This window comes from Ceraceosorus guamensis (genome assembly GCF_003144195.1).
Source record: "Ceraceosorus guamensis strain MCA 4658 unplaced genomic scaffold IE81scaffold_38, whole genome shotgun sequence".
Taxonomy (NCBI): Eukaryota; Fungi; Basidiomycota; class Exobasidiomycetes; order Ceraceosorales; family Ceraceosoraceae; genus Ceraceosorus; species Ceraceosorus guamensis.
Genome location: NW_020290033.1, coordinates 39,957 through 58,810, shown reverse-complemented (window position 1 = coordinate 58,810; position 18,854 = coordinate 39,957). Strand labels below are relative to the sequence as shown.

The following is an 18,854-nucleotide window of genomic DNA, read 5'->3' as shown; positions in this document are numbered from 1 at the left end:
TCCTCGAAGCTGTGCCCGCTAGACGCTGGGTCATTCCTCGCCGTTCTTTACATTTCGACAGGTTGAGCAGTCCATTCTCAATGGAGCTTCTACCTCGCCGGGCCTTCTTTGCGCTCTTGACTTTAGGCATCTGCACGGGTATCCAGACGAGCGCAGCAATCGTTCCTCCCGTGTCGGCATCTCACAACTTTTCTACAGTCGCCACCGCCGCCACCACAGCATCGGCGCCAATCAGCATTCAGACCGCCCCTTCGGAACTGGAGCCGCCGTGGGGGACGCAGAGCAATGGATGGGTGTATGCTGCTGGGATGCATCCAATGAGAGTGTCTTACATGGGAGGGGCAGGGTTGAAAGGGCTGCCAGTAGCCGCCGGCGTTGACATGGGTGTTGCAAGTCAATCGTCAGAGGATGGCGCTCAACCTCGGCCGTCTTTGGGCTTGTCGGCCGCATCACCACCCTCATCCACCGGACAGCCGCAGCTGCCTTCTCGCACATCCAACTCGACGCTACCGTTGGCAAAGATCGAGCTTGAGCCAGCGACTTTGCAGTCCCTAGAGCCCGCTCGGCCTTCGCCTGCGCATATTCAAGCGCGTCGGAAACAAATCCAAGAGCGTTTGGCGCGTCGGAGGCGGTCGAGAGAGCGCAGGCAATCGCAGAGATCCTCCAGCAAGCGAGCCAAGCTTGTCAGGTCTCGCAAGCGCTCGTGCCATGTGCAGTCCGCACTAAAGCAGACCGCCTCCGCCACCTCTGATACCACGCCTCGCGATGCGGTCTCCGCAACCAAGCCATCCTCGCCTCGACCGTGGCAATCTGAAGCCGCGAGTTCTGCGTGGGCTGTACCTACTGGCAAGGTCGCAACTTCAAATGCCGTCGAGTCCTCGGCTACGCGTCCCTTGACACTCAAATCACAAGCCAGCGATCTGGCGACGGCCCCTTCTGCTCTCGTCCTCACCTCGAACAATGCCAACTATGGACCAGGAGAGGTACGACAGGATCTGCAAAAGATTATGAAGTGGGCGTACGATGAGGGCAATCTATCTCCTGCTGAAGAGGATGAAGTCATCGCTGCAGTGCTGTCAGCTTCTGCGAGATACTTTCCAGAGGTGCCCACCAGGGCAATGTGCCGCATCATGCTGGCCGACATCAAAGCGGAGAGCGATTTCCAGCCTAGACTTTCGAGCGCAGGACGGCTGGATTCAGGAGCGAGCGTAGGTCTGCTCCAAGTCTCTCCCGGGGGCGGATCGCAAGAGTTGACACTGTGGAAGACGCACGCCAAGGTCAGCGCCAATACCTTTTCTTGGAATCGCGATGCGGGAAATGGTGCCGGTGCGCTTTTGGATTGGCAGACGGGCAGTCAAATGAAGTTGTCTGCACTGAGCAACAGCGATGTCTTGCGACCCTGGGTAAACATCCACCTGGCCATGTGGGTGCAGAGCAACAGTGCTCGTACCTCCTCGCAAGACCCCTACAATTGGGCGGCAATCTCTGCAGCCTCTGCCACCTCTTCCAAGGGAAACAGCGCCAAGGTCAACAAGTTGCTTGTGGGGGCCGGTCTTAATAGGTCTGTCAGGACCGGTCTGGGCACTTGGGTCGCTGGCGCTGCTACAGATGGTGCTGGAAGCTACAAGCAGAAGGGAGATGATATTTCGGAACAGTACATCGATAGCGTGCTGCAAGGCGTCAGCGTCCTGTACGGAAAGACGATGACAGCAGACTGGTTAGATCGCTGGGTGCTCAATGCTGGTCTCGTTGACTATCGATAGTTGTGACGGTGGTCGTGGAATCACTACACTTCAATTTATTACCAAATTTTGCGAATGAAATTTTTCTCTCTCTTGTGGGACGAATTGGAAGCAACAAGCTGAGGGGTATCGGATGAGAGATTCAGCTTCATTGAAGGGGTCGATGAGTCGGGCTGTGGTGTGAAACCTCAAACACTGACAGATGCAGCGAGAGCGAACGGTGGCCGGGTGAAGGACCCTGATTGACTTGTTTATGGGCGCCGAGAGGATCTCTGTGCCTCTCTCGACCGGCCTCAAGGAGCCAAAGTCGGGTCCTGTGGGGCATCGAGAAGAAAGTCAGGACGGCGCGTCGAGGTAGAACGAGGTTGGGGTCTTGGTCACCTGGCCTTCTACAAACTTACCTGCAACACCACCAGCAAGTACTTTTCGCCTGTAATGCGCTCGGCCGAGGAGGGTCAGCTATGAGAATGGAGACCAGGAAAGCTTTCTGCGTGCTTTTCCCTCCGCCAGACTCACTGGGTGAGATCATCATCTCGTAGCGGCCCGTCCTGATGCGTAAGAATCCTAACTCGTCCTGTACAGCGCAAACGTGCTTGTGTGAGCTGCGCTCGAGTAAAGATGGGCAAGCACCCCGTTGACGCTGCGACCAAAGGTAGCCACTGCTGCAAGTCCTGCACTCACACCTTCCTCGGTCTCTGCAATCTCCTTGTCCAGACAGGCCGTCACATTCCTGGCCATCCTCGTAACCTTTCTGAGTCTGTCTGCCCTCTCTACAGCCCCTGGTCCACTGGGGTCGAAATCTTTGCCGCCGGCTCTGATGACCAAAGCGTCGGGTCTCGAAAGGACCAAGCAGCCAGTCACGTTTCTGTGAGATGTTAATTTGCTCAAGGTGGCCTCCACTTCCGCCGGTGGTGAGGGTTGGGAGGAGGAGAGCGACGCCATGGGTGGCATTGGGGAGCCAGGTGGAGGAGGGGAAGTCGAGAGATCATGAGGCTTGAGAGCCACCGCATCGGGCGAAAGGGCCACCTTGGGGGATGTCATTGTGGTCCTGAAGGCGATGCTCGCAACGGGGGGTAAAGAGCCTAGCTGTGAGGCTGCTGAGCGACGCTTGCGGACAAGGAGGCTTTGTGCGGGGGCTATGAGTGCAGTTGCTGCTTTCTCGAAATACGTGGCGTCGTGATGGTTGCAGAGATCCTGTGCGAGCCCGTGTGCACGGATTGGAGGGCTCGAAATACTGCGCTTCGACGGATAGGCAGCGTAAGTGGTGGTGATAACGACATTGATATCTCTCGATGTGTTTGAGTAGAAAGTATTCCAGCGCTAGCTGCGCGCATCTGAATATCGGTGTATGCATGCATGCATGCCTGCATCGAGCTGCGTCGCACGCTAGGGCGACGGGCGGATGTCGCACCCAAAAAGAGCCATCTTGGCGCCCGTGTGCGCGCACACGGGCGTCAAGCTCTGCTGTGTTCCGGTAAGTCCTTTTGCCCCAGGCGAGGTGCCAGCCATGGCAGATGGCTCATCCTGCTTCGGCCTGGGTTGTAGGGGCTCAGGGATGCGATCTTCATCTCGACTTTTCCTATTACGGACGTTGCGAAAGTAATTCGCGACTCTCGACTAGATCAGCGCGTGTTCAACGCAAGCTTGAGCGCGAAGGGCAGACCAGACCCCGCAAAGCGTCTCGTCATCTCGATCAAGTGATGCAGTAGCGCCGGGGCGGAGTTGCTCATCGCGTGCGTGTACTGTATATAGAGGCGAAGCTTTTGGCCCTCCCCCCGATCCGGCAAGCTTTCAAGCTCGCGGAGAGCGCAGTACCCTTCGTGTTCGGCATGGCTACGGCACACAGCGCTGAGATGCCGCAGAGCCTCTACACGGTACTGGAAACGGGTGCCTCGAAAGCCTGTACAACAAAGATTGGATGGGTGATTCACGATGCGTGCAAATCCTGGACAGGGCGCGCAGTTGCCTACAGGCCGTCGGTGCCGCCATCCAAACGCCTGCCACGAAAATTTGGTCCAAGGCCCTCCGATCCTTGTCGCTGTGTGCTCAAACCGGCCGGTGCGTCATTCTTTAGCCAGCTGCGCTGCATGCTGTTGGGGGAAACGACCCTCATGTGTATCTCCTTGCACGTAGAGCACAAAGTTGATGATTAATGCATGACCTCGTCTATCGAAGGTCGTATGGGGAAAAAAATAAATAAAAAATGTCAAAATAAGTTCCCAGACACGGAATTGAACCATGGACCTCGTCATGAATCCCGCGAACGCGCGGGGAGGGTTGCGAAACTACTAGTGACGCGCTCTACCTCTGAGCTACCCGGGACTTCGAGCGCGGAGGCTTTCGATAACCCATATGAACTCTGTGAGATATGAAAAGATTTTTTCCACCGGCATGCCACTTCTGCGCACAGTCGTGCGTGTGCGACTTCGATGTCGCTTGGAGTCGTGGAGGCCTCGCGTACATGTGCCGGTAGCCAATTGCATGCACACTTGACTGTCGGGCACGCTCACTCGCACTGCCGGCGCACCCTCCCAATGCCATGCAGTCATGCCCTGGTCATGTCGGATTGGAAGGCAGCAAAGGCACATTGCTGGGAGTCGAAAGGAGGTACTGTATGGTCACGTGGTACGCACGAACGCGCCCCTATGTGTACCCATGGGAAACATCCACTTAGCAGTTGAAACGCCAGTTTAACTACCTCCGTTTAACTTGCAGGTACCACCCACAACTCGCTCTCTAGGCGCGAGCCTCAGCATCCGCACGACCACTTCCAGAAAGCTCTGCCTTGACATGCTTCTGCGGCCGTCACAACGTGCAGTCAAAGGAGAGTGAGCAGCTGCCATACATTGAAGGGAGCTACGACAGTTGCCACCAGGGCTTTGAAGCGCGGCTTTGAGGCGACGAGGACAGCAGCAGCCTTTGGTGCATGGCGAGCGCTTGAAAGAGACTCGGCCCGCGTGACGCGAAAAGCCAGACAGGTTCAGGACTCAAACGAGCACACGCTTGGCAAGCGCCTTCGTGCTAGCAGCGAAGGGGGTGAAGTCGTGGTGTTTTCAAATCCATCTAAAGTGATATTTGCCACTGCTGCTCGAGGCGTGCCCCCCAGAAGCATCGGGCTTCGCCTCTTTCCCTTGCGGATCCAGCTGTGCCATTAGCTGCCTCTGCCTAGAAGAAGCATACTGTGGTCCTCCTCCCGTCCCAGCTCGGAGTCTTCTTCGAGCGCTTCGTGCTAGTTTTGCCAATTCGGCGCGCGACAGGGCAGGTACCACCGAAGTCCGAATTCGCGCGTTTGGACCTGGCGTCTCAGCGTGTGCCACTTGATCCATCTTATCATACAAGCGGCTACCTGGCTTCATGTACATCATCGTGACACCATACTCTTTTCCAGTAGAAGTAATGCCGCCACCGGGAATTTTGCGGCTGTCCTTGTCGTAGGCGACACCCCAAGTGTGAAGCACAGGCTCTGTTCTGGTCCGCCCAAATCCTTGTCGAGGCTTCAGGGGGCATGATGCAGTTTGAGCGCGAGCTTCGACGACCGCGCGCGATCTGCAACTCACGGTAAAGAATGCCATGTTTGGCATAAATGTCCTCTTGTGGTGATCGGCCGCTTCACTGAGCGCTTCAAGATGACGGTGACGAGATTCATGGCAGATCTTTACGCCGCCAGGGCATTGCTCCATCTTTGCAGCTGCTTCCAGATGCCTCGCAGGCGGACTCTCTGCCGAAACCAATTCTTCCGGCTCTGCCCTAAGCTGACCGTAGCCACGCTTTGCCTTTGGCGAGTCGAGCGGCAATGCATCGACGTCTGCAAGCGACGAGAATGGACCCAGTCGATGTTTGATATACATGCTCCCAGACTTGGGGCCGGGCTTTCCGCTTGAGGCAGATTGTAGGTCAGTCAAAATTTGGTGCCTGACGTGGCGACCGGGAACATGGTTTGGATCGTTCAAAGCGTGCGAGTATCCAGCTTGTTCCCGGGAGCGCGTCGATGCAGCGTCATGATCGTAGGGCGTTTCTGCATCGATCGAGGGCAGTCGGCTGCCAAGGCGAGAACCATCGGACCGTAGAGGAAGCCCGCCAGTGTAAATATCAGGCGTGGCTTCCGCATTGTGAGATGCGTGGGGTAGATGCTGATAGGCCTGCCTTGTGAGGCCGGATGTGCGGATATTGGCTACCAATTCTGGCGGCAAAATCGCCGACAAGTCACCCGCGTTGGATTGCATGTGCTGCGCGACTCCACGAGAGCTTTCCACCGAGTGTCCAGCGAGCGCACGTAACGCCGACTCCCACCCGTCGTTCGTCGGACCCGTGCGCCGGCTCAGGCTCTTGTAGGGAAAGATATGAAGCCACTATGAGCCTCTATGTGGGACATTTTGCCAACGGGCCACTCACCTCGAAGCTAGGCGAGGCGTTCTGGCTGGTCACGCACGACGTGAGCAGCAGAAGCGCGAGGGCGATCCATGGTGGCAGGAGGGGCATCCCTGCATGCAGTCGGAGCATCAGTGTACCAAGAGACATCCCCACACAGGGGGCCAGCAGCTGAAGATGCCACAAGAACGTGAAGATGGAAAGGTGATGGGTTGTACCCACAGCAACGTAGTCTCCGTTATAGAGGAAGCATCATCAGTGGCGAAATCAAACTTCATGCATCGTCATCCTAGGCCGCAACTCACTCGCGTCTGCTCCTGGATCCCAATTCTGCGCGGAACGATGGTCGAGCGGCGGCTCGCTTACGTCTTGAGACACTCCATAACCATCAACTTCCCCATGCAGGCCTGCGACCGTACGGCGCTGCAGTGAGGTGGTGACGGTCCAGCGGCCTCTTTTCTAACCAAAGACTGACTGGCGTCAGGCAATGGTTACAGCGGCACCTCCGGCACCGCCCTAAAGCTTCAATTTGTATTCCGATGCGCGAGCTCATCGCAATTTGCCACCTGTCCGCGGGCGCGCTCGCTGGGAACGATCGAGTTGCGGTCTTGGTCTTCCGGCGGATCGGTCTTAGCGCTCTCAAGGCCATCGTCGTCTCAGTCGCCACCGCAAGTGTAATTGTCTGTCCCCAAAGTGAGCTCTGTACGCGACACGCAATGTCGTCTTGACAAGTCTGCTTGGGTCGAAGCAAGTCGCTGATCTATCATCTAATGGGTGTCATCGCGAACGCTTGTTACCATCCGCTGAAAAGCCAGCAGCGCAGTCGTCACCGAGCTGCGCTGTACCAGGACGACGAGCCCTGCATGCCTCTGCGCGCTATGTTGCTTGTCTTGCCCTCCTGACAAAGGTTTCAGGACTTAGTTAGGCTAGCTAGCTCCGAGTAGTCGCCACGAGAACAGACACGTTCGTAGTCGTGAGTCAAATGAACTAAGTCGAGGTCAAGCCTACACGAATGCTGTGAGCGCATTTACAGCACACGCGCCGCACTTTCGCGTTTTCCCACGTGATCTTTGCCACACCGCTTTCACGCAGGCCAGACCTCACCTCGCAAACCATGCACCCATGATAGCAGTCATGCATCTAAACATCAATTGCGGTTTGCTTTTTGTTGGCAGTGTGCTCGCATCTACACCGACAGACGCCCTACGCTTTTCGCGCCCACACCCTAGTTGTTACCCAGGTGCTTGTTGAGCGCAGCGATGCTCATACTCTTGGGGCGCTCGATGGGCAGACCGAGAGCGCGGTCCATGACGAGTTGAGGCAGAGCTCCAATGGCGCGGGAGATACCGAAAATGACAGTGTAGTAGCGGAATTCGGAAAGACCGTACTCATGGAGCACACATCCGGAAGCGGCGTCGACATTTGGGAAGGGGTTTGCAGTCTTTCCGTGCTCCTTCAGCACGCCGGGAGCGACCTCGGAAACCTTCTTCACCAGCTGGACGATGGAAGATTGTTGCAGCTCGGGTCTGTCATCGCAGAATCGGCTCAGGGCTGTGAAGCGAGGGTCTGGTCGACGCAGAACGGCGTGTCCGTAACCGGGAACGACACGGCCGCTCTTGAGCGTGTCCCAAAGGTACTCTTTGATCTGCTCGTGAGAAGCGTTGGGGCCAACCTTGTCTTGCATGCCAAGGGCCCATCCGAGCACTTCCTGGTTGGCAAGACTGCGAAAGTGCAGACGCGGTGCGTGTAAGCTTGTCTCTATAGGTTCCCACGCTCGTGCAATACTATGCTCACCCGTGAAGAGGACCAGCGAGACCAAGAAGAGCAGCAGAGTAAGACAAGTAAGGGTCGGAGAGGGCACTGCCAACCAAGTCTGTCGCGTCGCGTTCCACAGAGAGGCAAGATCAGCTGCCATGTTCTTGCCTCTACTCGACACACGATGCTACTCACGAGCAGTGTGGGCAGACACGTTACCACCCTCGTGGTCACCGTGAATGGCAATGTACAGACGAAGGTAGTCGGTCAGACCCTCGTTTCCACCGTAGCCAATCATCTCGGCGTAGTTGCCGATCAAGTCCTTGGAGGTGTCAATCTTTTGCTGGCCGTCACCCTTTCCGAAGACATTGTAGTAGATGCGGGCTGCGATGGCGGGCAGCTTGGCCACCAGGTCGATGGAGTCCTCCAAAGTGGGCTGCCAGTATTCCGTCTTCTTAATGCCCTTGGTGTATGCAGCTGCAAAAGCGCTGTCGTGGTTGAGGGCACCGACAGCAGCAGCGAATTGGGTCATGGGGTCTGCAAAGCGTCCGGTATCATGCACGTCAGAACTCCCGCCTACATGGCACACTCGCGATTGTCGCACTCACGCAAAGTCTTGGGGAAGCTGTCGATGATCTTCTCGACGAAGCTGGGGAGCTTTCCCTTGGCAGCGAGCTCAGCAGACAGCTGCTTAACCTCCTCGTTGCTGGGCACGTTGCCGGTCAAGAGAAGCCAGAGCATAGACTCGGGGACTGCAAGCGCGTACATCGTTAAACAAGCCGAGCGCAGAATAGATGCAGCCCACGCGCGCACTCACGCATCTCCTTGCCTCCGAGACCAAGGTCTTTGGCGTTGGGCAGCTCCTTTTCGCAGTCGGGGATAGTCTTTCCGTGGAAAGTGATACCAGTGTTGGCGTCCAGGACGGAGCCTTCCCAGAGCATAATCTTCAACCCTCTCATACCACCCAAAAGGTTCGACACCTTGACTTCACCCAGGCTCTTATCGGCAGAGCTAGACTTGAGCTGAGCCAGCTCCTCGCGCTTCTTGGGAATGACCTCTCCGACGGCTTCTGTGAGGGTCTTGACTCCTCGAACGCTGCCATTAGCAGCGGCAGCGAACTGCCTGGATGGGGCAGCGGCCCTCAGGGCGACGCGTGGGATGGTGAGGGAGATCATCGTGAAAGTGGTGCGTTGTATGCGTATGGAAGTGTATGATGGACGAGGTGGAGATGGAGAACAGCAGAAAGTTGAGGACCTCGGCTCACGAGAAGAAATACGCAGAGCTATCTCTCTCCCTCTCCGCTATCCCACTTCGCTTCCTCGATCGCTGTTGCTGCTGTCTGGTGCATGGCCCCAAGGTCTTTTGCACACTGCGCGGCTATCCGATTTCTGCCTGACATACACAGCGCAGCAGGCGCACGGGCGCACCCGTCCGGCTATCACACACGATCGAGCGCGCGCGCGCGCCATGCGTGCATGCAACTCGCAACTTTTTTCGCGCGTGCTGATGATGCTGCTGCTGCATGCCTGCCGTCCGCTGCACCCTGCGCATCTGCCGCGCACCGGCCAATATTCGAGCGTCGGGACCGCTCGGTCCACGCCATGGCGAATTTGAATGGAGTTCAAACAAAGCGGGACGAATGTTGGGTTCGCTCTATATAGACGCGCCCTTCGGCGGACTCCGTCTGACAGCAGTCGGTTGCAAGAAGTCTCAAGAGGCGCTCTTGTCCTCAAGTGCGCGTCCCAATCCACAAATACAGCAAAAATTCGTCGATATCGTGAGCGCGACGCCCTACTCTAAGCGCCGTGGCAGCACCCTCCTTGCGAGGAAAGCTTTGCGCGCGGTGGATCGGGTGGGCGCGGAGAGCGGCGAACCGGTGGGGATGCTCCGTGATCCGGCGCGGTGCTTGGGTTCCGATTCGTCCGGCGTGTACACGTGACTACATCACGTGCGAACAGAGCTCATGCACGTGTTGCACGCAAGCCACTTGGCGGTCCATTGAGCTGAGCAAGTGTTGCGAGGCTTGGCTGCTGCACGCGGTCGGGCTGAGCCACACCGCCTCATCTGGGACCAGAGCGCGATGCGGGAGCATGTGCACTCACGACTCGTGACTCAAACTCAAGACTTGATGTAAGCTGGTCTGCCAACGTGGATGATGCCAAGGTCGCCTTCCACCAAGACTTCATTCTTCGTCATTGCAACGTCAGCACACCACTGCACTTATCCATCGCTTAACCATCATGTCCGAACCTGAATCGAGACTCGACCTCCATGCGCTGCAGGACGCTCTGGATGACCAGAACAAGAACCAGTCTCGCGCGGAGGCGGCTGCATCCTCGGCGACCGCAACACAGTTGAGCAAGCCCGAGCATGGAAAGGCCTCCCCAGAAACGCTATCTCCTTCTTCGCCTGGCTCCAAGAGCCCAGCGCGGCCAACCTCTTCAGCGCCCACCGCAGCTCCGACTGCTTCGCAGTCACAGCAGCAACACAATGCAGCACCTATGAATCCACAAGTGGAGCAGATCCGCTCCATGTTTCCAGACTTTGATCAAGACACTGTCGCTGCGGTACTCGAAGCTCAGGGATCAGATGTGGAAAGAGGTGCGTGCTTTCAAGCCGCTGCTGCGAGCCACGCATCCTTGCTGACATAGTTTCATCCCCACAGCTGTGAATGCTCTGCTGTCAATGTCGGACCCGACGTACAAAGCACCACCGCCAGCATCCAACGAAGAAGCAGACGCAGCCTTCGCGCGCTCACTAGCCCAACAACAAAGAGCAGAATATGTTTCTGCACAGCAACAGCAACAGAGACCATTCCATGAGGGCACTGGAGCTGTTTACGATCCCTCTCAGCTCAACTATCAGCCTCGTCTTCGACGCAACCCTCCCTCTCACACTGGAGCTGCCGCATATCATGCACCGCCTCCGTCAGGCTTCGAGAACATCAACAGGCAGCAGGCGCCGGTAGGTTGGCCAGGTCCAGACGATGCTAAGCGCTGGGGTGATCAGATCAATTCGGCAGCAGAGAGTGAGTGTCGCACTTGAAAGACTGGTGACATGGCATTGACGCTTGTATCCGCCTTTCGCAGAGGGCTTCGCGCAGGCTTCTACGGCTTTCTCGGCCATACGCCAACGGCTGGCACAAGGAACAAGCCCGGGAGGTACGCCTACAGGAGGAAGTGCCGCTCCTAGCGGTAGAGGTGGTGGAGGTGCCGCTTCCTTCTTCAACTCTATAGCAGGCGGCAACAGCGCTAGTGCGACGAACGGAGGACGCAACGCGCGAGGTAACGTGAAAAGCCCGGATCAGAACTATGACAGAGATCCAGCTCAGGTGGGAGACGCGGATCTAGCAGCGCTTTTGGCTTCCAACGGAGCGCCCAAACCTCCAACCAAGGCAGATCGTATGCTCGGCAACTCGGCCAAGAATGGATCGTTTGATCAAAGGTACGGGGCGAGTGCCGGTGGGAAGATGCCCAATCGACACTCCGTCGGCAGGCAAGTCAGACCCGAGGACGAGCTGGAGGATGCCGAAGAGCTGGGGTGGGAATCTGCAGGAAGGGCTCCTGCGCCCATATCCATCAGAGACAACTCTCTCGGCGCATCGGGCACGCCCTCGACGCCTGTGCGAGATGCAAAGAGCAGCACGGGCTCCAACCGGGACGCGGTGGACAGGATGGAGTCTAGCACGGGCAGAGGACTTACCAGTCCTAAGCCGAAATCTCCAGCTGCTAGCGCAGTCGCACTGGGAGCTGGAGCTGGAGTGGGCGCTGCCGCTGGCTTGGGAGCAGCGGCGACTGCCGCCCACGATGATGAGCCTGCCAAGTCCAAAGCGCGTAGCGACGACGGTTCGAGCGATGGAGAAGACTTGGAATACGTCTCGAACCCCTTTGACGATGAAGACTGAGCTACGTCGCGAAGCCCTCACGCACTACTCGCTGTACATTTGAGTCGCTCTTCGACACTCTGAAATGCTCACGATCTGCCTCCATGCGCAGCTCGTGCAATCGTATTGGGGTAAAGCAATGAAAGCGTGTGTGGCGCGTGCAGCCGCAGCAGCTTTGAAAGCAAAGCGAATTGCAGCTGAAAGATTTTTCTGTGAGTGTTTGTGCTGCTGCTGCACTCTAGTCGTACACCTGCACTCAGACGATAAGTGCATGGCGGTCAGCAGTGTTTGCTCACACCGCCACGCGAGAGCCACTTACATTGAGCGGATTGATACGGTCCATAGCAAACAAGAAATTGTCGGACAAATCTGCGATTCGAGCCGTACGAAAGGTTCAGTGGCGTCTTTTGGCGCACCTCGAACACCAAGCCGCAGCTCACCTTCGGCCTCCAAGAATCTCGTAGAGTGCATGACGAGCGTGCCTCGCGTCTCGTGAAGCAGCGCCTCCATCTGTTCCAGCTCCTTGGTCGAAAAGCCATCGTCTGGGAGCTTGGGACCACCACGAGGGTACGTGGCTGGCGTTTGTTGCAGAGACGGCCCGGCGTTGCCTTCCATGCCACTCTCCTTGCTCTTGGGCAGCGGCAGCGTGTTGGAAGCCCCATGTGGGCTGGCCTCCATCTTGCCGTTTTGAGCGGACGGCGTTGCGCCCTCATCCGTCGGCGCAGCGCCGCTCGGTGGAGCTGGCTTGACACCCGACGATCGCATCAATCGATCGTACCATGCTTGGTAAGCCTTGTATTCCGCCCATGTCGTCACTTGATCATCAGGAGTAGCCTATGGTCCGAGACCGTCAGCACCTGCAGCGTCGCGGGGTACCACATTCCACACACTTACTTTGAACACCTTGCGGAAGACGTCGGTGTTATGCTGAGCTGCCGCTAGCCACGAGCCATGGAAAAACTCGTCAGAGATGGGATCCTCAAAGCCATATGGGTCGATGACCGGGGCGTCGGATGGCACGGCCCATGGATTTGACACCTACGAAAGATGGCGACATCAGATTAGCGCGCTCTGAAGACACGGCACGCCTTCAGACTCACAGTTTTGGAGCTCTTGTGGCGCAAATTGTCCTGGGAAAATGTTGAGAGAGCGCTGGTGCTGCTGTTCCGAGCGTGACCGTTTGGCGCACCCCGCACTCTCTCGGAAGCGAGCTGCTCCTCTACGCGCTCTACAGCTCCTTGATCGGCCGCCTCATCCTTCTCAGGCTTTCGATCAGATAAACCAGCTTTCCCACCATCGCTTCGCACCTCTGACTTGATGTTGGTGCTCATACCCGACACGAGTTCCCCAGCCGTGCGTCCGAGGTTCTTGAACGTGTTCCTCGGCTTGACTTGCGTCTGACCGATGCCAGGCCTACCGTCTCGTCGTTGCTCATTGGAAGGGTCCCATTCGTCTTCGTCGTGGTCGGCCATCTGAGCAGGCATGCGGTTGCCCGTGTCATTCGCGCTCAAGCCCTCAGAAGCTTCTTGCTGCTCAATCTTGTCGACGTCAATGCCGAGGTGCTCGCGCATCAAGCGCATGCGCAGAGTATGTGCGAACCTGCCAACTTTATACGGTTGACCGCCCATTGTCGAGTCGATCATGTCCGTATCGCGAATGACCACTGCGAGCTCGCTATCCCTATCACCGCGCTGAGAACGCTCATTGATGTTGGCTGACCCGATCAGCGCAAGACGATCGTCGACGATCATCGTCTTGGCGTGAATGTAGCCAATCTCTGTGCAAAGCTTGCCGCCTCTCAGCTTGCCCCACTGCCGCAGGCTGAAAAAGGTAATGTAATCGTCCGGGTTGATGCCCTGTCTCTTCAGCTTGCCGAAGATGGAGTGCTCGCCTCGGCATATAGACCTGTTCTGACACTCGACGATCAGACGCACAGAACCAGCGTCTGGATGATCGATGGGCATCGGAAAGCCTGGAATGAGCGGAATGACGATGATTGCGCGCCACGGAGTGCCTTCTCGATGTGCCCGGACGATGCGCGAAACGAGCGCTTCGCCGATCTTGTTCGTGATTTCAGTGCCGCGCACGACGGTAGAGGTGACAAAGAATTGATTCTCAATGTAGACAAAATGGTCGCTCATCTGAATCGCTTTGAGGTAGGCGTTTTGTATCGAGTGCTCCACCGTCGTTGGCGTTCCCATGCTCCAAGGGCCTGCGGACCGACAGATTTGCGCCTCGCACGTTCCCGTCAGCTGATACTTGGACAGGTCGGACGGGACAAAGTCTGGAGGAGGAATGAGAAAAGGCATGACCCGCTTGTGGTTCTTGATTCGCAGCAAAAAGTTCCAGCGCTGGACGAAATGCCTGCACAGATCTCGCGCGGGCTGGCCGACGAGCTGCACACCAACGTCGTGCCACGGCATGCGCGGGAATTGGGTGCGGTCGATGAGGTCGTTGGCCGGCTTGGTCAAATCGTGCCACTCCATGACGCGTTCGTTAGCATAGTCCTGACCTGGCCAGATCTGCGCCTCTGCGCCGTTTCGTCCAGGTCCCAAGAGACTGGGGTCTTCGTCCAGATGCACATGTCCAACGTTGCCGTCCGCCGCGTCGTACTGAGCGTCGTCGCTGAGGATATGCTCTGCAGTGTCCCACCTCCCAAAGCAGAGGTCCAGCCCACCCATGAAAGCAATCGTCTCGTCGATGACGCAAAGCTTCTCGTGGTGCGCCCAATAGAATGTTCCCGTCTGAAAGTGGCTGGGTGATCTCTGCACAAAGATGTTAGGGTGCAAGCCAATCAAGCGCTGCTTCGTGTAATTGCTGTCTGTCGGCGTGAAGTTGTTGCTGACCTCGTTGTAGAGAATGACAAAGATCTTGACGCCCTCGCTTGCCTTTTTCTTCAGAATATTGTCCAAGCGATACTTTGGCGTTCCCGGCCGTCGCAGGTACATTTCCGGTGACAGCCACCAGTCGTGGATGAAGATGCGATCCTTGGCCATGAGCAGCGCCTTGGAAAGATTCCAATAGTAGTCGCGCCCGTCCACAAGCCATTGAGCGCTGCAATTCAGCCGAATCGGCGCAAAGCTGCCAAAGCGGTTCGAACCCGAAAAGATGTTTCGCGCAGCCACTCTCTCGAGACTAGCGATGAACTGCGTCATCAGGCGTTCGCTTTTGGCCACCAGCTTCATTCTCTGCTGAGCGTTCTTGATGTAAAAGGTGTGACTGCTGACGCTCTTCGAGCCGCCAGGCTTGGTGCTGTAGTCATCATCTTCCTCTGCTCCATTCGGACGTCCATACTGACCATCCGTGAGAAGCGCCGTGTGACTTGCACGCGCCTTTTCGGACTGCCCCTTTTCCGCCTTTTCATCCTCGCTGTGGTGGCCCAGTTCCGACGCCAGGTGGATCGTCTGCTTGTACAAGCGCTTCGGACGCTCGATCTCAAAATCTCCGTCGATGAGAAACACATCGTGGACTTGCAAAGAGGCCGGCTCGTCCACGGCGACGATGTACGACTCGCGCACAATGAACCACTTGGGCGAGTACGACTTTGCCAAGCTCGCTGGCGTCAAAAGGCCCTTTTGCGCATCCTTGCGAGAGGATCTCGACATGATTCGAAGGTAGCCTTGCTTGCCTTGGTAGCCGCCTCTGCTGGCGAGCGAAATGGATAGTGCGCTTAGCTCAAAGAATTTGCATAAGCGATTCGCTTCCGGACGGAACATGGTGCGCCGAATTAGTTCCAGAACATAGTCTTCCAGCGCGTCGCGCTGTGCCTTTGCAAAGTCTGCTCGCGGGTTGATGCCATCCTTGCTCTTTGGCTGGCGCTGCAGCTGGTTGAGGTACGGCAGACTCGTCTTGGGAAAACTGGGAAGACCCAGGTCACCTTCTGCTTGGCCAACTGGTCGTCCGAGATAGCCACGCAGAGCTGCCGCTCTGTAGTGCGCGTGCAGGTTGATAAAGTCGCGAAGTTCGCGGTAGCATACCCAGCGCACCAGTCCGTCGCCGTACTCGAGCTCAATGCGGAAAACCGCGTGGGTGTTGTGAAGCGGGTTGACCGAGTCGGTGATCCGCAACTTCAGATGATTGAGAAGAACAGGAATACGTCGATTCTTTTGCTCATCGCGCTCGAGGGACATCTTGAGCAAAAAGACGGGCAAGATGCCGCTCTGCAGCTCGGTCACCACATTCATGGGGCCAGCAGCCGCTACCTTATCCGGACGACCCCGTTTCTTCAGCGCTTGCGACTGTTGCAGACGCTGTCTTAGGGCACCCCATCGAGCAGCGCCAGCTCCAGGAGTCTGCGGCGGCTGGTCCGTGCTGTTTTCGTTCTCAGTCGCCGCATCCGGAGTGCCGCTGCCACCACTGTCGCCTCCCAGCATCAATTTGCTGAGCCGAACCATCTTGGCGTGAGAGGGCGACTGGGGTGCAGACCCCTCTGCATCAGCGTCTGCTGACCCATCTCTCTGCGTGGCTTGTCGCGAAGGACCAATCCTGGGAGTGCTGGACCCGCTCTTGCGCGCAGAAGCTCGTCCTGCAAACGCCTTGAGCTTGTCCGCCGCTTGACCTGGCGTGTTCGAATCGGTCGAGGTGCTTTTCTGCGCCCCACTTGCTTGGCCCGCACTCGCATCAGCCGGTGCGTCTTGTTCTTCAGGTTCCGCAGTCAAAGGACCTCCCATCGCGCTGCGCATGGACCGGTGATTCTCGCTCCACTGGCTCGTCTGTTTCGGCAGACTTGGTCTCGTTGCCCCTGCGCTCGAAGCAGATCCTTGCCGCTTGGAAGCTGACTGACCACCCTGCATCTGAGTTGCACCGGAGGGCGTCGAAGGACTGCTTCCAGGCCTTTGCTTCGCTTTGTATGAGCCACCAAACTTCAGGTTGAGCTTGCTGAGCTGGGAAGGACTAGAGGCGTGATCATCTTGCTGAGCAGCGGCATCCTTGTCCGCCTCCTTCATCTTGTGCTCCTCTGCCTTTTCGCGCGTCGTTCTACCCAAGCCTAGTCTGAAGTGGTGATGCTTCTCAGACTGAGCCTTTTGCTCCTTTAATCTGCGAATCTTTTCCCTCTGCGCATCGTCCGGCTTGCTAGCCCAGATGGGCCCCTTTTCCGAATGTTGCTGCGCATCTGGAGCTTGATGCGGATGAGCTGCGTGTGCGTGACGAGCCGTCTGACCTGGATCAGCATCGCCCAGGGCTGTTCCCTGACCAGCTCGTGCTGCGACTGGGCCGTGAGGACCCAAAGCTCGCTCGATGGGATCTTTGCCGTTCGAGACGTGACTGTCCGCCGTGCCCTTACGATGCGGCTCCGAAGCGTGGGGTGCAGCTTGCTGAGATCTCTCGCCCTGCTCCTCTTCATCTTCCGCTTGACTTTGCAGACTGCTCCTCGCCTCGGGTGCAGGATGATCGTGTGCCGGGTGCGATTCGCTGCCCGGATGATTGCCTGGTCCCTTAGGAGGCTTTGCATCTGCTACATTCTGCTCCTCTCCACCCTCGACCGTTGATGCTGGGGCGTTTGAGTCGGATCCGAGGCCGAACAAGTTGGCAGCCTGGTCGTACGCTTGATGGAGCGCATCCGTCGCAGACGTACCAGCAGATGTCATGATGTGAGCTGGCAGACAGTATTGGATGATGGATGCAATGCGGTTTATGGATAGCGCTTCGAGCCTGAGCCTGTGTAGTGGAGTCCACAGTCCGCCGGCGATGATAGAGCGGGTTCGTTTTTGCCTTGCACCGCCTCAGGTTGCGTCCATGCAGCGATCGAGCGACTGCGTTTGTAGGGAGCAACCTTGAGTTGGTGAGTAGGAATGAGGGTGGTCAGGTGTTCCATGAGCGGTCGAGGAGAGTGATCCATAGATGGTTGCAAAGGTCAGGAGAAGTATCGATCGCCCTCGAATTCGTCGACATCTCGATAATCGCGGCCTGCTGATGACGCACTTACTCGCGCCCGCTGCGTATACATGTGCCAAACGGCGAAGCTGCGCAGGACGAGAATCGTGTGGCTTGCGCGTGCAAGGTTAGCGCTCGGGCGCCTGCTGGTACTGTGCTGGTGACAGTAGCTGTACCGGCACAGTGCCGGTATACTAGCTGTAAAACAGCAGGCAGGCAGGCAGGCAGCGGCGCGCCGCTGCATGCGATTCGTCAGGGTCAATCGCAGAAACCAAGGTCAGAATCAGAATACGTCCGGCCTGCATGGATCGAGGACGCATACCTTGGCTGGGCTGAGCTTCTTCCTTGGGACGTTTGGGGCCCGCGATTCTTGATTTTTAATTCTCGCCTCGACGATCGATATATGTACGACTATGGTCAGGGAAAAGCCTCAATTTGAGTGGACTGGGTGACCTGCGGATTATTGTGATGCAAGTATTCACGATTGCTTTTCGAAACACCATACTTCCCCACAGTTTGATGAGACCGCCATGCACACATGCAGCAGAGCACACTTCATAGTTGTGTTGTGAAACTTGGCGGCCATCTGCGCGGGCACGGAACACCGCCCATGTACGGTCACGTCACGCCGAGCATGCCGAACGTTGAGTTCACAGCATGTACTCACGATTCAGACTCCTGACTCTTCACTGCGATTTGACTCCAAAGCTTGCTCCTGCCATTTGACACGAGCATCGGCGCGCTATTCGCGCACGAAGGCCTGATCCAAGTCCTGATCAAGTCAGACTAGATTGTCATCGTCACTGAGATGAGCGCCCGCGCAAAGATGAACGTCGCCAGCAGGCACGATAGCGGATCGCGGCGAGGTAAGCAAGCGTAATTCACGATTCACGATTGTGATTCTGATTCAAGGATTGAACGCTTCCAGTCTTGAGTGAGAGGCTTGCCCGACCACGTGATCATCAACGAATGTTCTCGTCTCCTGTACTCGTACTACTGCAGTTCCGCCTGCCAAAAATAGGTCTCGCAGCAACGCACGCATACGCATGCAAGCAAGATGCACACTTGCGCGGCTGAGCAGCCGAATCGAAAGTCGCCGACATGTTGCAGCTTCGTAGCCGGAGCAGCTATATAATAGATTCACATTCAATTCGCAAATCTCTTGAGCTGACGCCCTGCCCTGTACATGGCCCTCGGATAGCGAGCGGATAGCATGGCGAAGGGTTGCAGAG

General features: G+C 57.1%; 6 protein-coding genes and 1 non-coding gene across 7 annotated transcripts; 2 read left to right on the top strand and 5 right to left on the bottom strand.

Moving 5' to 3' along the window:
* Positions 1 to 920: 920 nt before the first annotated feature.
* Positions 921 to 1,763, top strand: IE81DRAFT_291414 (hypothetical protein; the record flags this gene model as incomplete). The annotated part of the gene is made up of 1 exon (XM_025511899.1): positions 921 to 1,763. A coding segment is annotated over one exon (843 nt), but the record flags the coding sequence as incomplete, so codon positions are not given.
* Positions 1,764 to 2,035: 272 nt separating this feature from the next.
* IE81DRAFT_348055 (hypothetical protein) lies at positions 2,036 to 2,783 on the bottom strand (the record flags this gene model as incomplete). The annotated part of the gene is made up of 4 exons (XM_025516218.1): positions 2,036 to 2,056; positions 2,144 to 2,172; positions 2,259 to 2,316; positions 2,424 to 2,783. The coding sequence occupies 4 exons, from the start codon at positions 2,781 to 2,783 to the stop codon at positions 2,036 to 2,038; spliced, it is 468 nt and encodes a 155-aa protein (XP_025368883.1).
* A 1,175-nt stretch (positions 2,784 to 3,958) lies between these two features.
* Positions 3,959 to 4,064, bottom strand: IE81DRAFT_t21. The gene has a single exon. It is a non-coding gene; the product is annotated as a tRNA-Thr (tRNA).
* A 545-nt stretch (positions 4,065 to 4,609) lies between these two features.
* On the bottom strand, positions 4,610 to 6,343 carry IE81DRAFT_157259 (hypothetical protein). Its single transcript, XM_025510500.1, has 3 exons — positions 6,135 to 6,343; positions 5,300 to 6,067; positions 4,610 to 5,236 (listed from the first exon to the last, which is right to left on the bottom strand). The coding sequence occupies exons 1-3, from the start codon at positions 6,258 to 6,260 to the stop codon at positions 4,796 to 4,798; spliced, it is 1,335 nt and encodes a 444-aa protein (XP_025368882.1). The 5' UTR covers positions 6,261 to 6,343; the 3' UTR covers positions 4,610 to 4,795.
* Positions 6,344 to 7,231: 888 nt separating this feature from the next.
* On the bottom strand, positions 7,232 to 9,467 carry IE81DRAFT_324210 (citrate synthase-like protein). The gene is made up of 5 exons (XM_025514172.1): positions 8,683 to 9,467; positions 8,474 to 8,617; positions 8,061 to 8,402; positions 7,905 to 7,983; positions 7,232 to 7,831 (listed from the first exon to the last, which is right to left on the bottom strand). Exons 1-5 carry the CDS (start codon positions 9,038 to 9,040, stop codon positions 7,336 to 7,338), a joined length of 1,419 nt encoding a protein of 472 aa, XP_025368881.1. The 5' UTR covers positions 9,041 to 9,467; the 3' UTR covers positions 7,232 to 7,335.
* Positions 9,468 to 9,955: 488 nt separating this feature from the next.
* On the top strand, positions 9,956 to 11,916 carry IE81DRAFT_157215 (hypothetical protein). The gene is made up of 3 exons (XM_025510499.1): positions 9,956 to 10,466; positions 10,531 to 10,893; positions 10,955 to 11,916. The coding sequence occupies exons 1-3, from the start codon at positions 10,106 to 10,108 to the stop codon at positions 11,767 to 11,769; spliced, it is 1,539 nt and encodes a 512-aa protein (XP_025368880.1). The 5' UTR covers positions 9,956 to 10,105; the 3' UTR covers positions 11,770 to 11,916.
* A 70-nt stretch (positions 11,917 to 11,986) lies between these two features.
* On the bottom strand, positions 11,987 to 17,336 carry IE81DRAFT_348051 (phospholipase D; the record flags this gene model as incomplete). The annotated part of the gene is made up of 5 exons (XM_025516217.1): positions 11,987 to 11,998; positions 12,068 to 12,117; positions 12,189 to 12,582; positions 12,643 to 12,786; positions 12,849 to 17,336. The coding sequence occupies 5 exons, from the start codon at positions 17,334 to 17,336 to the stop codon at positions 11,987 to 11,989; spliced, it is 5,088 nt and encodes a 1,695-aa protein (XP_025368879.1).
* Between the last annotated feature and the right edge of the window lie 1,518 nt (positions 17,337 to 18,854).